Source organism: Anolis sagrei, chromosome 8, assembly GCF_037176765.1.
Source record: "Anolis sagrei isolate rAnoSag1 chromosome 8, rAnoSag1.mat, whole genome shotgun sequence".
NCBI classification, from domain to species: Eukaryota; Metazoa; Chordata; class Lepidosauria; order Squamata; family Dactyloidae; genus Anolis; species Anolis sagrei.
The window spans coordinates 31,156,327-31,172,366 of NC_090028.1; the positions used below are offsets into that span (position 1 = coordinate 31,156,327).

General features: G+C 43.0%; 1 protein-coding gene across 3 annotated transcripts in view; it reads right to left on the bottom strand.

Annotated features, from left to right (window-relative positions):
• ZNF423 (zinc finger protein 423) overlaps positions 1-16,040 on the bottom strand; it is a 484,624-nt gene that overhangs the window by 159,391 nt on the left and 309,193 nt on the right. For 2 of the 3 annotated variants that reach the window (XM_060787886.2, XM_060787888.2), the window contains one exon: positions 12,670-12,759. The exons of the other annotated variant lie outside the window; for it this stretch is intronic. In XM_060787886.2, the coding sequence (XP_060643869.2) occupies positions 12,670-12,759 (90 nt within the window). The remainder of the gene's footprint in view (positions 1-12,669; positions 12,760-16,040) is intronic. 3 annotated transcript variants of the gene reach the window in all.

The following is a 16,040-nucleotide window of genomic DNA, read 5'->3' on the forward strand; positions in this document are numbered from 1 at the left end:
GGCTCCTTCTTTGGAAGCTTTTAAGCAGAGGCTGGATGGCCATTTGTCAGGGGTGATTTGAATGCAATATTCCTGCTTCTTGGCAGGGGGTTGGACTGGATGGCCCATGAGGTCTCTTCCAACTCTTTGATTCTATGATTCTATGATTCTATATGGCTACTCTCCAAAAGCGCAACGGAAAAGCCAGGTTTGGAGGTCCTTCTTGTAGGTTTCTAGGGTGGGGGCTTTCCTAATCTCACTGGGCAACGAGTTCCAGAGTCGGGGGGCCACAGAGGAGAAGGCTCTCTCTTGTACCAACAAGACGGGCCTGTGATAATGGCAGGGGCAAAAGGACGGCCTCCCCCGAAGATCGAAGAGCTCGGGCTGGTTCATGGAGAGAGATACAGTCATTACCATGTAGTTCTCCATAACATTGATCAGTTTCCTTCCCCACCTTGCCCTTTAAATATTTCCCCTTTAGATATACAGATTCCTAACCGATTTCCACAATAGAATACTGGATGCGGTATATGAAGCTATTAATAATTCCTCCTCAAACGGCACTGTGTGTAGCCGGGGGGGGGGGGGGGGGGGGGGGCTCAAGAGAATAAAATGAAGGAATTCTCGGACACATTACAGCGGAAAAAACACAATATTAATGCCTTCCACTCGCATGGATCCAAGACAGATTGGAACAATCCTCCATGCCATCCGCCTAGACCTCATGCCCCGCTAATCAGAAAACCAATCGACGGCAAAAATAATTCTCATCGTCTGGTCATTGCTCTCTTTCACCATTTTAAGAGCTAAACATGGGGCCAGAAAGGCTCAACTATCAATCCTTGCTTGTTTTTATTTTTGTGGGTTTTTTTCCTGGCTCTGGATGCCCAGAGTTCAAGGTGACCTTCTCCAAGAGCTACCCCTATTGCTTTTGTTTGCACACTAAATCTTCAGTCTTCTAATAATTAACACCAGGGCTTAATGAAGTCCAGCTGCTGTGATGGCACATGTGATGCTGTGATGGCACTTTTGGCAGGGAGAAGACGGACTAAATTTGGGTTACTTCAACTTCAGCACTTCCTTTTTCCAAAGCACCAAACCTGAGATGGCTTTTGACCTAAACAGCAAAATACAAGCAAAGCCAACACATGAAAGACAAGCTGGGGTGGGTTAAAAGCCATGCTTCCTCTCTATTCTGCCTTGGTTAGACCACATCTGGAACCATACTGTGTCCAATTCTGGGCACCACAATTGAAGGGAGATGTTGACAAGCTGGAATGTGTCCAGAGGAGGGCGACTAAAATGATCAAGGGTCTGGAGAACAAGCCCTTTGAGGAGCAGTTTAAAGAGCTGGGCATGTTTAGCCTTCAGAAGAGAAGGCTGAGAGGAGACATGATAGCCATGTATAAGTATGTGAGAGGTAGTCATAGGCAGGAGGGAGCAAGCTTGTTTTCTGCTGCCCTGGAGACTAGGATGCAATGGAACAATTGCTTCAAACAACAAGAAAGGAGATTCCATCTGAACATTAGGAAGAACTTTCTCATTGTGAGAGCTGTTCAGCAGTGGAACTCTCTGCTCCGAAGTCTGGTGAAGGCTCCTTCTTTGGAGGCTTTTAAGCAGAGGCTCAGTGACCATCTGTCAGGGGTGCTTTGCAATTTTCCTGCATCTTGGCAGAATGGGGTTGGACTGGATGACTGAATTGGACACAGTATTCCAGATGTGGTCTAACCAAGGTAGAATAGAGGGGTAGCATGACTTCCCTGGATCTTGACACTAGACTCCTATTGATGCAGGCCAAAATCCCATTGACTTTTTTTGCCGCCGCATCACATTGTTGGCTCATGTTTTACTTGTCCACGAGGACTCCAAGATCTTTTTCATACGTACTACTCTCAAGCCATGTGTCCCCCATTCTGTATCTTTGTGTTTTTCTGCCTAAGTGGAGTATCTTGCATTTGTGAAAAAGTAAATGATGGGTTTGAAGGGTCAACATAAGTGGGCTCCTTTGCCAACCTTGGCAGATGCCAGACAATACTGAACACCTGACTGTAATCTCTGACATCAACTTCTGTTGTTTGGTGAGCTATAGTTCATGGTTACAGGCAAAATATTCTGTAGTCTTGTCATATTACATTTTCCAAAGATTCTACAAGGGAATCTGGCACCCAGCTCACTGACTCATACAACATTCATGCCTAAGCTTTAAACCAAATACGACATTTCACATCAACTGCATAGATGTGGGGAGAGTCGGGATCATAGCAGGCGAAGGGCTCTTCTAGAGTAACTGAAACCTTTCTACCATCTGTACCAGCCATGGCCCTGACCTGAATCTGTGTTCACTTCCCTATTTGATGTCATTGAGAAAGCTGTGGGGAAAGTAGATCACCAATCACCGTCTCCCAAAGCAGTTGCTCTACTCCGAACTCAAGAACGGGAAACGTAATGTTGGTAGACAGGAAAAGAGATTTAAAGATGGGCTTAAAGCCAACCTTAAAAACTGTGGCATAGACACTGAAAACTAGGAGGCCCTGGCCCTTGAGCGCTCTAACTGGAGGTCAGCTGTGACCTGCAATGCTGCAGAATTTGAAGAGGTACGAATGGAGGGAAAAAGGGAGAAATGTGCCAAGAGGATGATGTGTCAAGCCAACCCTGATCAGGACCACCTTCCACCTGGAAACCGATGTCCTCACTGTGGGAGAACATGCGGATTATGTCCTCCCACAGCCACCTACCGACCCACCGCCAAGACCCTAGACTTGGAGGACCATCATCCTCGGGCAACGAAGGATCACCTAAGTAAGGTAAAAGGAGAGCCTATTCACCGGGACTACGGTGCAGCTGGCTGGGAGTCAGCTGCATTAAGATCATTACTGACCGAAAGATCATGAGTTTGAAGCCAGCCCAGGTCAGAGTGAGCTTCCGGCCAAATTTGTGTAACTTGCTGTTGACCTTTGCAACCCGAAAGACAGTTGCATCTGTCAAGTAGGAAATTTAGTTACCGCTTATGTGGGGAAGCAAATTTGACTAATTTACGAGGCCATAAAAATCTCCAGCAAGCATGCAAAGAATAAGGAAGTACTCCATCAGTGCTACAAATGGTCGGTGAAGGGACAGCTCCCCTGGTGGCCAGAATATCCTCAAGAAAAAGCTGGAATGTTAAAATGCCTCTGTGTCTGTATATATGTTGAGTGTTTATGGCACTGAATGTTTGCCATGTACATTGTAATCCGCCCTGAGTCCCCTGCGGGGTGAGAAGGGAGGAATATAAATACTGCAAATAATAAAAAATAATTCTACGTGATATAACTTTTTGATATTTGCCAGGTTTGTATCTGTAGCTTGGGCTGTAACAAAGATCAAAGGGCAGTATTTTGCCCAATTCTGGGCACCACATTTGAAAAGAGATATTAACAAGCTGAAAAGTGTCCAGAGGAGGGTGACTAAAATGATCAAGGATCTGGAGAACAAGCCCTATGAGGAGCGGCTTAAAGAGCTGGGCATGTTTAGCCTGAAGAAGAGAAGGCTGAGAGCAGATATGATAGCCATGTATAAATATGTGAGCGGAAGTCTTAGGGAGGAGGGAGCAAGCTTGTTCTCTGCTTCCCTGGAGACTAGGACACGGAACAATGGCTTCAAGCTACAAGAAAGGAGATTCCATCTGAACATGAGGAAGAACTTCCTGATTGTGAGAGCTGTTCAGCAGTGGAACTCTCTGCCCTGGAGTGTGCTGGAGGCTCCTTCCTTGGAAGCTTTTAAACAGAGGCTGGATGGCCATCTGTCAGGGGTGCTTTGAATGCAATATTCCTGCTTCTTGGCAGAATGGGATTGGACTGGATGACCCATGAGGTCTCTTCCACCTCTAGGATTCTATGATTCTATGTCAAGAAGTAATCTGATTTTCCCAAAGAGTTCTAGATATGCTATACATTTGTCTATGAAAGGAAGGATTTCCCGATCCCTTTCATGATGCAAACGTTTAAGACGCATTGGTTAAAATCTGGATAATTTAGAATCATAGAATCATTTAATTCTATTTCAGTTTCCTTTCTCTCTTTGGTCTTTGCACGAGGCGCAAAACTTCATTAAGTCCGAGTCACAACTGACCTCCCAGGAGAAAGTTCTGACCCACACCTTACAAGGAAAGCTATGGGCATCTCAATAGGATTTATTTTCGATTGCAAATTGATTCTTTGCACAAAGGTAACAGGGCTGGGTTCTCCCCCGTTTAAGCTGCCTCTGTAATGAAGGGCAGAGCTCAGGCTGGCTTTTTAAAAAATTACTGCTGAGGATAATGATTTCTAATGTGATAAAAGGCCTTTAAAGAGGAATCACGGAAGGAAGTGGGCTAATTTACTTTTCTAAGAGCCAATTTACACGTAGGAACCGCATATTAATTTGCATCAGGAATCCCAGCCTCCCACCAACCAGAGGGTAAACGTCAACTGCTAACCAACGTTGGCAACAGTTACAGCAAGTCCAACGTCTTTGTGGATGTGCCTTTTAAGTAGTGGGCGGAAGCACGTTCTCAATGGTGCAGAAGCGTATTTTGAAAACACAAGATGAGAGTCAGTCTTTCCATCCCCATAATGCCAATAAATGCTAACAAAAATGGTAGTAAATACAGGGCAAGGGGAAAGAGGGTGGGTTGGGATTTGTAAAAAGAAGCTTTTTATGAGAATCGTTGTTAACTGAAGAACTGCCGCAACAACAGGTAACCTCCCAACACATCCACCATGTGTGATGAAAGCCCTAACCTGGTGACGAGGCAGAAATCGGGCAATATGCCCTAAATTAGTGTTTCTCAACCTTCCTAATGCCGTGACCCCTTGGTATACTTCCTCATGTTGTGGTGACCCCCAACCATACCATTATTTTTGTTGCTACTTCATAACTGTAATTTTGTTACAGTTATGAATCATCATGTAAATATCTGATATGCAGAATGTATTTTCATTTACCGGACCAAACTGGACACAAATACCCAATATGCCCAAATCTGAATACTGGTGGGGTTGTGGGGGTTGTGTGTGGGGGGGATTAATTTGTGAGTTGACCTTGAGTTTGGAGTTGTAGTTCACCTACATCCAGAGTTCATGTGGACTCAAACAATGATGGATCTGGACCAAACTTGGCACAAATACTCAATATGTGCAAATGTGAACACTGGTGGAGTTTGGGGAAAATAGAGCTTGACATTTGGGAGTTGTAGTTATTGGGATCTATAGTTCACCTACAATCAAAGAGTATTCTGAACTTCACCAACAATAGAATTGGGCCAAACTTGGCACACAGAACCCCCATGACCAACAGAATATACTATGTTTTCTGATGGTTTTTGGCGACCCCTCTAACGCCCCCTTGTGACCCCCCGCCCCCAGGGTCCTGACTCCCAGGTCGAGAAACGCTGCCCTAAATGGAGTTCAGTGGATACGTTCAGCAGACTTCTTTTCTAAAATATCTATCGTATCAGGAGCGAACCAAGTTTGGTTCAATTCCATTTTTGGTGAAGTTCAGAATGCTCTTTGATTGTAGGTGAACCTTAAATCTCATCAAGTCCAACTCCCAAATGACAAAATCAATCCCCTCCCAAACCCACCAGTATTCAAATTTCGGCATATCGGGTATTTGTGCCAAAGTTGGTCCAGTGAATGAAAATACACCCTGCATATCAGATATTTACATGAAGATTCATAACAGTAGCAAAATTACAGTTATGAAGTAGAAACAGAAATAATTATATGGTTGGGGGTCACCACAACATGAGGAACTATATTAAGAGTTCGTGGCACTAGGAAGGTTGAGAAACACTGCTGTAGACAAAAGGTGGTCATTATGGAAGAAGGGAGAAGCTGACAAAGGACGTTTGTCTCTCCACAGAACCAATGCATCTATATCTGTAAATAGATACATATTTAAATACCAGCTAATCCCCTAGGTTAATATTTCTAAAATAATATACCTTTAGGCACATTATGAAGGGCTTAAATACTGAAAATCCACCTGTGTTTTTGCTACCACTGGCTCTGTAAGAATGCTCAATGACCACCAAACCATTGCAGTATTTTCTGTTGGTCATGGGAGTTCTGTCTGCCAAGTTTGGTTCAATTCCATCGTTGGTGGAGTTCAGAATGCTCTTTGATTGTAGGTGAATCCCAGCAACCACAATCCCCAACCCTACCTGTATTCAGATTTGGGTGTACCGGGCATTTGTGCAAAATATGGTCGAGTGAATGAAAATACATCCTGCATATCAGATTTTGACTTTATGATTGAGTAGCAAAATTACAGTTGTGAAGTAGCAACGAAAATAATATAATGGTTGGGGGTCTCCACAACATGAGAAATTGTATTAAGGGGTCGTGGCATTAGGAAGGTTGGGAACCATTGATCTAAGCAGACATAAGCCATAGGGAGAGTATTGGGAGGGGAGGGGAAAGGGAGAGACGTCAACCGCCTGTGCCGCCGAGGAAGCAAAACACCAATCGTCTTTTTAAAATCTCAATAGTAGTTTGTCAATATTTCTTTCCTCCAGCAAAGCAAATATAAATATTTTATTGTGAACCAAGGACCTAAAATAAACAGTTTAGTAAATAGGTATTACATTACAAGGGGAAAAAAAAACATCTGTGGAAAAATGTTTGCCGTGTAATTATTCTTGCTAGTTTACATTCACTCTCTACGTGCCTCTCTCTCTCTCTCTCTCTCTCTCTCTCTCTCTCTTTGGCTACACCATCATTGCTTGTTCTAAATCTTCTTCCTTGTTGCTATTATTAAAATCTTTAAAAGGTGCCAAATCTTAAATGAGGAAAAAAAATGATTTGCTAGAAATTATTCATATCACAGTGAGCCCCTACTAAACCTGGCAGGGGTGCAATATTTTCGGTGAAATTAACATAAAATATACAACTGCAAATTATCCAGGAAATAGCTATGTTCTTTACAACACGCATTTACATTCAGGGGAGGAGGGGAGAGAAAGCGGAAAACGAAGTGCTCCACTTATCTTGCTAACACAAAGCTGCAAAGGGGTCTTTTCCAGAGCCAGTTTTAAAAGGGGGAGAAGTAATAGCCTTCCATAGGGAGCACAGCCTTTAAAGATGATATAACAAAATATGCGGTTGGCCAAAATCGACCTGCAATAATTACTCGAGACCACAATCAACAGTGGAAGTTTTCGGGAGCTCATTGCTAGTGAGTCCATTTTTAGATTTATTTCCCCACCCGGCACACAAAACGCATTTCCTCTCCTAGGCCTAAGCTTTTCCTGCAAATATGAAGAGAAGGGAGAGGAGGGAAAAAAACAGAAGAAGAAAAGAAATAGTAGCAGCAATACCATGTAAAATGCAAATCGGGTTGTAAATATTTTATAAAATTGTTGCATACATCCCAAAAGCTATAGGTCTTAATTGAGAGGAGGCAATGTTTCCAGTCAATATATGGAAATGGAAAATGCTAATTCATGTTTTTCTACTTATGAAAAACCCTAGAGGACAGCGAAACCACAAATGCACTCCACTTCGATATTATAAATATAATTTGGCTCCCTCTTTATAATCCCCAGTGTCCTGGCTTTTATCTCCCAATGGCTGCAGAGGAGGGAAAAAAATATCGCACAGGCGTCTTGACATCATCTGTACAGGAAGTCAACCTTCGGGTACCGCCAGCTTGGCGGAGACAGAGCAAGAGACAGAGCAGAGAAACGTTCCAAACAGGAACTGAAACAAAATATTCCGGCGCTGTTGCATAGGAAACAAATCCAGAATGATACGGAGAGCATGACTGGAGAGTTTGGTGGTGCAAAGAACTTTTTGTGGCTCACAACTCCCAGGCTGCACTAGCAAAAGTCAAGTTGCTCATCAGATAGAATCACAGAGACCTCATGGGCCATCCAGTCCAAACCCATTACTATTATTATTACATTTCCATTATTTTACTCTATTATTGTTATTTTTATATTATTTTATTCTCTTTATTATTATTGGAAGGATACGGAAGCACATTTACATTGAGGAAGGTTAGAATAATGGTTTCATCAGAGTTAATGTCATTTTATTGGTATCTATTTTTATTTTGAAACTAGCTGTACCCGCCACGCGTTGCTGCGGCCAACCTTCCCTCCCTCTTTCTCTCCTTCTTTCCCTCCTTCCCTTTTCTTCTTTCTTTCTCTCCTTCCTTCCTTCTCTACCTTTTTTCTTCCTCACTTTTTCTTTTCCTTCCCTTTCTCTTTCTTCCTTCTCTGCCTCTTTCCTTCCTTCCTTTGCTTTTTGCTTCCATCCTTCCTTTTGTCTTTCCTTCCCTCCCTCTTTCTCTTTCTTTCTCTTCTTCCTTCGCTCCCTTTCCTTTCTTCTTTCCTTCCTTCTTTCTCTTCCCATTTCTTTCCATCCCCACTGCTTCTTTTCCCCTTTCTCTCCTTTCTTGCTTCTCTACCTCTTTTCTTCCTTCCTTCACTCATTGCTTCCATGCCTCCTCCTCCTCCTCCTCCTCCTCCTCCTTCTTTTTCTTATTGGACTGGATAGCCCTTGGGGTCTCCTCCAACTAGATCAATGGTTCTCAACCTTCCTAATGCCGCGACCCTTTAATACAGTTACTCCTGTTGTGGTGACCCCCAACCATAACATTATTTTCATTGCTACTTCATAATTATAATTTTGCTACTGTTACTAATTGCAATGTAAATATCTGATATGCAGGATATATTTTCATTCACTGGATTAAATTTGGCACAAATACCCGATACGCTCAAATTTGAATACTGGTGGGGTTGGGGGGGGGGGGGATTGATTTTGTCATTTGGGAGTTGTAATTGCTGGGTTTTATAGTTCACTTACAATCAAAGAACATTCTGAACTCCACCAACAATTGAACTGAACCAAACTTGGCACACAGAACCAACAGAAAATACTGGAAGGGTTTGGTTGGCATTGATCTTGAGTTGTGTGGAGTTGTAGTTCACCATCATCAATAGAGCACTGTGGACTCAAACAATGATGGATCTGGACCAAACTTGGCACGAATGCTCACTATGCCCAAATGCAAACACTGGTGGATTTTTGGGAAAATAGACATTGACATTTGGGAGTTATAGTTGCTGGGATTTATAGTTAACCTTCAATCAAAGAGCATTTTGAACCCCACCAACGATAGAATTGAGCCAAACTTCCCACACAGAACCCCCATGACCAACAGAAAATACTGTGGTTTCTGATGGTCTTTGGCGACCCCTCTGACACCCCTCATGACCCTCTCAGGGGTCCCGACCCCCAGGTTGAGAAACACTGAACTATATGATTCTATGATTCCAATTCCTCTATTAACCAATATTTTCTATGGTTACTTAAAAGGCAAAAAATATAAGACTACTGGGCTTCCAAAAACCAAATGGCATGCTTCAGCTCCACTTTATGTTGAATATGCTTCTGTACATATCTTTTCTTTGATGTGGGTGATGTAGAAATTAAGAACAGAGGGTGTTTTGTTTTTTTTCTAAAACAGGCGTAGATGTGCAAGAGAAATTAGTCAGTGCTTGGAGCAACTGTCTCTTATTGCCTCAAACCTGGCAGACCTGAGTCCCTCCCAAGCATATATTTTCTGGAAAGATTTGGGAAATGTCTCGAATGGAATTTCCAAACACAGCGTATTCTAGTTCCAATGTCTCTCCAGTGTAAAAGGGCTGAGGTCCTTCTATTGATGAGAGTTTGAGCCACTAAATCTTTCAGTTGGACGGGGAAAATGTTTAAGATATTTGACAAAATCCCTGGTTTGTGCTTACATTCCCATCCTCACCCCCAGACAGGTTGTACTGCAGGTGCAGTTAGGGTCCCGTCCCCCCCAAATCTTGTAACCAATGGTTTTATAAGAAGGTTTGGCACATAAGGCTTGGCTCTCAAGTGCGAGGCCCTCACTGCACCATTCGACACTAACGGCTCCAAGTGGACCATAAGTTGAAACCTGGAAAATCTGTGAGCGTTACAGGCAGTGACAGCAGATATTAATGCCTCCCACATTGACTCCATAAATCAAAACAGATTTAGAGGAACTATTAAAGCTCATGACAAGAATCCACACTTCACTTTAATAATTCCCTATTAACATATTTAACTGCTGGGCTGTATATTTTAAACATTTCTTACTATTGGGTATATAAGTAATTAGTGGCTTTTAAAAGATGCATTAACAGTTGGGGGGAATAAGCTGATTTTTTTTTTGATCAATCGTCTGGAAAAATGCAACAGAGTGATATTTTGTTATGTAATTGTTGATTAAGGTGTGCTTTGGTACCATCAGATACCTTTTGGCTTGGACCACAACATGGGATCATTTACTAAGAAGTGAGAGCAGGATACAACCCAAACTACCAAAGATAAAAGAGATGATGTTCTAGTCTGAAGCCCTTAGAGCTTCATGACCCCCAAATTAGGTTGGGGGACCCCAAATGGGGTCATGATCCACAGTTTAAGACTCTACATCAGCGTTTCTCAACCTGGGAGTCGGGACCCCTGAAAGGGTCGCGAGGGGATGTCAGAGGGGTCGCCAAAGGCCAGGCATGTAGCGGGGGGGGGGGGGGGGGGGGGCTTGAGGGGCTTCAGCCCCCCCCCCCCCCCCCGAAATTCTCATGGTGGTTCGCGAAAAGGCCTTACTGGTACATTATTTAAACTGTTATGTTTATTCATATCATGATCTGATCACCATACTCAGTATATCCCATATGCATGGGGGTATTGGGGTAATGATGCAAAAGGTTTGCTAGGGTAGACCCTCTTTCACTCAGACTCAGCCCCCCCCCCCCCCGAAACTCAGGCCCCCCTGAAACCCCCCCCCTGAAAAAAATTCAGCCCCCCCCCCCCCCGAAACGAGATCCTGACTACGGGCCTGCCAAAGGCCTTAAGAAATACAAATATTCTTCAATAAACTGCTTGCTGATTTTACCAACCTGGTGTAATGTTTAAGGTTAGAGGTATTCCTGCTCTGGAGTACAACAACACCCTCCACTCCCATAAAATGGACTGTCCTTCTCTCTCTAGGACCTACTCATGGCCTCCACCCAGATAATGGAACAGTACCAACAGTAGTAGTAGTAGTAGTAGTAGTTACACCAGGAAATCCCAACCGGATGGTCCCCCATGAGGGTCTTCCTCCAGACGCAAACCAAGAATGGCCAACTTGGAAGTCACTGAACTGACTCAGAAGTGGAGAGGGCAGATCAAAAAGCAACCTGGAATAATGGCACTACCTAAAAGAATCCCACACCTTGTGTGACTGTGGAGCAGAACAGACAACTCTGCATCTGTATGCTTGTCCACTATCCCTGCCTCATGTACAGAGGAAGAATTGTTGGAGGTTACAGACAATGCCATTGCTGTTGCCCATTTTTGGTCAAAAGATATTTAGCAGTCTGCACTCCTTCTATTTTTATGAGTTTTATACTAATTTATGATACGAAATAAATAAAAATAGGAGTAGTAGTAGTAACATAGCCTATAGCACCTGATATTTATTGGTGGCTTCCCATCTGAGTATTGACTAGGGCTTTCTATATGGTTCCGGCCCAGTGTATCTGTCCGAATGGATCTCCCTCTACATCCCACCCTGGAGTCTAAGATCTTCTGGGGAGGCCCTGCTCTCAACCCTGCCTCTATCACAAGTGAGGTTGGCAGGGACGAAGAGCAGGGCCTTCTCAATGGTGGCCCCTGCCTGTGGAATTCACTCCCCGGGGAGTGAATTCCTCTCCTTTATGAAAAAATTGAAAACATGGATTTGGGACCAGGCATTCGAACAATCTGGCAGATAAAGAAAGGACTTTGACAATGGACAGGAATGGACTAATGGAATGGAATTATGGAACTCTGAAAGACGAACGCTGAGCATGAGAATAGTTTTATTGATGTGTTATATATTGATTGTTTTGATTGTTTTTAACTGTGATAATTGTTTTAACTATTTATTTTATTTATTTATTTACTTTGCTTCTATACCGCAGTTCTCAGCCCGGAGGCGACTCACCGCGGTTCACAACACACAAAAAACAGCAAAATTTCAATACACCAATATAAAACAGTTAACAACCTAATTTAATATACAGTTAATACACAAGTGCTATAATAACCATTTACTAGCGTCTCATCACTAAAAACACGATCCAGATTCGTCATCCATTGTTCCATTCCTATGTCATCACCAATCATTGCACTAATGATTCAAACGCCTGCGCAAATAACCAGGTCTTTACTTTTTTGCGGAATACCATTATAGATGGCGCTAATCTAATGTCTGTAGGAAGGGCGTTCCACAGCCGGGGAGCCACCACCGAGAAGGCCCTATGTCTCGTCCCCACCAGCCATGCTTGTGAAGCTGGCGGGATTGAGAGCAGGGCCTCCCCGGAAGATCTCAAAGTCCTATGGTTTTGTACATTATGTGTATTTTGTACAGGCATCGAATTGTGCCTTTTTGTAAGCCACCCTGAGTCCCCCCTCGGGGGTTGAGAAGGGCGGGGTAAAAGTACCCGAAATAAATAAAAATAAATTTCTTTCTTAGCTTCCAAAATCAAATGGGATGCATATCTTGACATTTTGAGGATTTCATTAAAAAGCACCCTCTTCATTCAAAATAGAGGGCTTTTCTGGGTTTTAAAGGGCAGAGGGAAACAATTTGAAGCTCTTTTAAACATGAAGACCGTACTGCATCTCCTACCTGTAATAGCATTTTTCATAATCCTCCTCTCCAGTAATCCAGGAGCTGGAAAAGAATGCAAGACCTCACCATTTGGGGCTGGGGCTGCACCTACAGGAGACAGGAGGCAGAGACACTCAACTCCTCCCCACAAGGCAAGGAGCTGGTCATGGGTGATTTCAAATCAGAACCAGTAAAGGCATGCAGGAGCAACCGGGTTAAGGAAGGAGACCTCTGAAAAGCACCATTGCAATTTCCTTCGCAGCCTCCATCTCAAAAGTGGGCGCGGGACTTCCAAGCGCTTGCTATGGGCAGAAATGCAAATGATGCATGCAATGGCCTCTTACCTTCACATCCCGACTGCATTTTGAAAAGTGTCAGTCAATGAAGTGTACATGTTTGTGAGATGTAAAGAAACTGTATGTGGACACCTCAACTTAGTAGAGCATATAGGTCTCTGGGACAGATTCAATAGCAGGTATAAGAAATGTTGCATAGAGCTAAACCATAGAAAAGCATGCGCCAAAATCCAGGCAGGACTAGAGAATGAACATGGACAGAGAATTAATGTCTGGACATTATTTCCTGATAAAAGCCTATTGACGGTATCAGAAAGGGGGAAAACAAAATGAAGAGGTTTCTTTGGATTGCTCTAAATTCAGAAATCAGCACTGCAGGTTCCTGATTACGAAATGATCTTGATCCAGAAGGGGTGTACAGCATGCTTTCGGCAAAAAAGATAATGGTATCTGGCTAGATAAGCACTTTCTACCCTCCACAAGAAAAGTGAATGTTTGCACCTATCTCTATAGATAAAGGTTTAAGAAAGTTTCTCTTATATATTTAATTGTAAAGGATTTTTCTTGGTCTAAGCTCACACTGCAACCAAGAGGCAACATTCACTTGTATAAACCAAGGGAAACTACCAATCTTCCTAGTTGTAGTCATTAAGCACTGAAACACATCTTTTTCTGTGTCAGGAGTGACTTGAGAAATTGCAAGTTGCTTTTGGTGTGAGAGAATTGGCCATCTGCAAGGATTTTGCCCAGGGGATGCCTGGATGTTTTACCATCCTGTGGGAGGTTTCTCTCATGTCCCCACATGGGAAGCTAGAGCTGACAGATGAGAGCTCACCCTGCTCCCTGGACTCGAACCGCTGACCTTTCAGTCAGTGTTTCAGCCAGCACAATCGTTTAACTCATTGCTCCCACTGAGCACCCAATATGCGGAAATCTGAAAAGCCATACTCAAAAATCCAAAATAATCTACACAAGTGATTGAGATTGTAATATCCTTGCTTTCAGGTGCTATACAAATGTTGATTCATGCACACATTGTGTATAAAATAACCTTCAGGCTGAAACTTAAAGGAATGTCATGTTTTGATTAAGGTCCCACCTCTAAGATAACTTATTATGTCTTCTGAGGATGATTTGTCATCTTGAGTGAAGACAGAAAGGAAGACTTTTGTAAACAGAGACAAAGTTCTCAGGCACAATGAAGAAAAGAGAGATAAGAAACCCTATCTGGTTGTAAAGGCAAGAGAAATGCTTTCCTTTCAGTTCTGGGGTCAGGAAAAGCTGCATATTGATACAAGGGAAAGAGTTGCAAATAGAGGTATTCCAAAATCCAAAACACTTCTGGTCATAAGCATTCTGGATAAGCAATACTCAACTTGTACTACGGGTCTTTCAATTCTGTGTTGCAATTTTCTTGTTAGGCCATGCTTTCTGGTTAATGAGAACTACATACCAGCGATTGATCCAAAGCTATATTGTTCCAACAACTGCAACGTTGTGCTTTCTGCCCTGTCTTGTTAGAGCCAAGAGCAAGCACCCTCACCCAAGCTATAAAACACCCGGATAAAAAAAAAAATCTTCCAATATGTGTTTCTTGATGTACGAAACAGAAAAGTTTGCTTTGCTGATCTCAAAGTGCCAGAAGGTCAGTCACCTATGATATATTCAGATGTGGCCAACTCAAGCTTTCTAACCAGCATGCACCAAACCAAACAGGAGAGGGACAGGGTCCTGCAGTAATGCCAAAATAGAAGTGGGAATCATGTGGCACTACAGGTAGGGTGGCACCCCGAGCAGCCAATGATGGTTAGGGTTAGGGTGCGTGGTTCAATAACTTTTTCACATAATCATCATTCAGTTCAATACACTTTGTCATCTGTGGGACGAGTTTTTGATGCCTGTGTCATGGAAGTTTCCCTGCACCTTTTTCAGCCAGTCCATCACTTCAATTTTCACCTCATCGTTATAGGAATAGTGTGTCATTCAGTTTAGTGAACAGATGATAGTCAGGGTGCAAGATCGGGGCTGTGAGAGGGATGGCTGAAAACATCCCAGCTAAATGAGCGGTGTGCGATCGTGCATTGTCATGAAGGAGACAGACTCCTGCCGTCAGCATCCTACGACGTTTGTTTTGGATGACTCTGTGAAGTTTCTTCATGATCTCACAATATATTCCATACCCATTTTGTCACATGCTTGATATTACGTCCCCTCCATAAGCTGAAATGATTTTGCAATGAATTGCAGCGACGTTCATGCCCTTAGCATGTAGGTAGGGTATTACAACGTGAACTTCGCACTTGGAGGGAAACGGAATGGGGATGCTCATCTCTAACATTCACCACAACGCCATTTGATGAGCAACTGACGACTGGCACTGCTCGTTCATTTCCTCTGACTTCCCACTACACAGCAGTGATATCAACTTCCCCTGCGAAAATTCCCCGTGAGAGCTACATGCCTTGTAACCTTACTTTCCAGACAACCCTCGTACTTAAGTGTCCCTGCTCAGTTAAATATTGTGGCTCAGTTCTACTTCTGTAAGCTAGCTCCTTGTCTAGAAAACTAAGAGATATCTTGCTACAAAACCTACCCCACATGATGCCCAAGTAAGTCAAGATGTTACTACGCATTATTCTGCACCGAATGATGGTGCCAAAAGTCAGACTTTTGTACAGCTTAGTTGTACCTCTTGAGCTGCACTTCCCATACTTGAATTTTTCAACATTAGCTCAAGATTAGTCCAAGGCTTTTCAGTGTTAGTCCCAAACTGTGACCTCTCCAGGAAATATCTCTAGTTCTTTAGAAGAAACAACCCTGTCTGGCTGAATTGAAGACTAAATGCAGCCTGTTTAGGAGAAAAGAATGTTGTTTGCTTCCACCCCGAACTTCCTGAAAAAAGTCAAGATGATGGAGAAGCAAATCTCGAAAACTTGCAACAGCATTTAAATGATTAAAAGATATATATTGAGTACGTGTTGAAGAACCTGAAACTCAGTTGACAAAGACAGAAAGTTTTCTGAATGACACTAATAATTTTGGGAGGGTAAAACTCCCATTTTAACTTGCACATATATTGCGCAGCCATAGGAT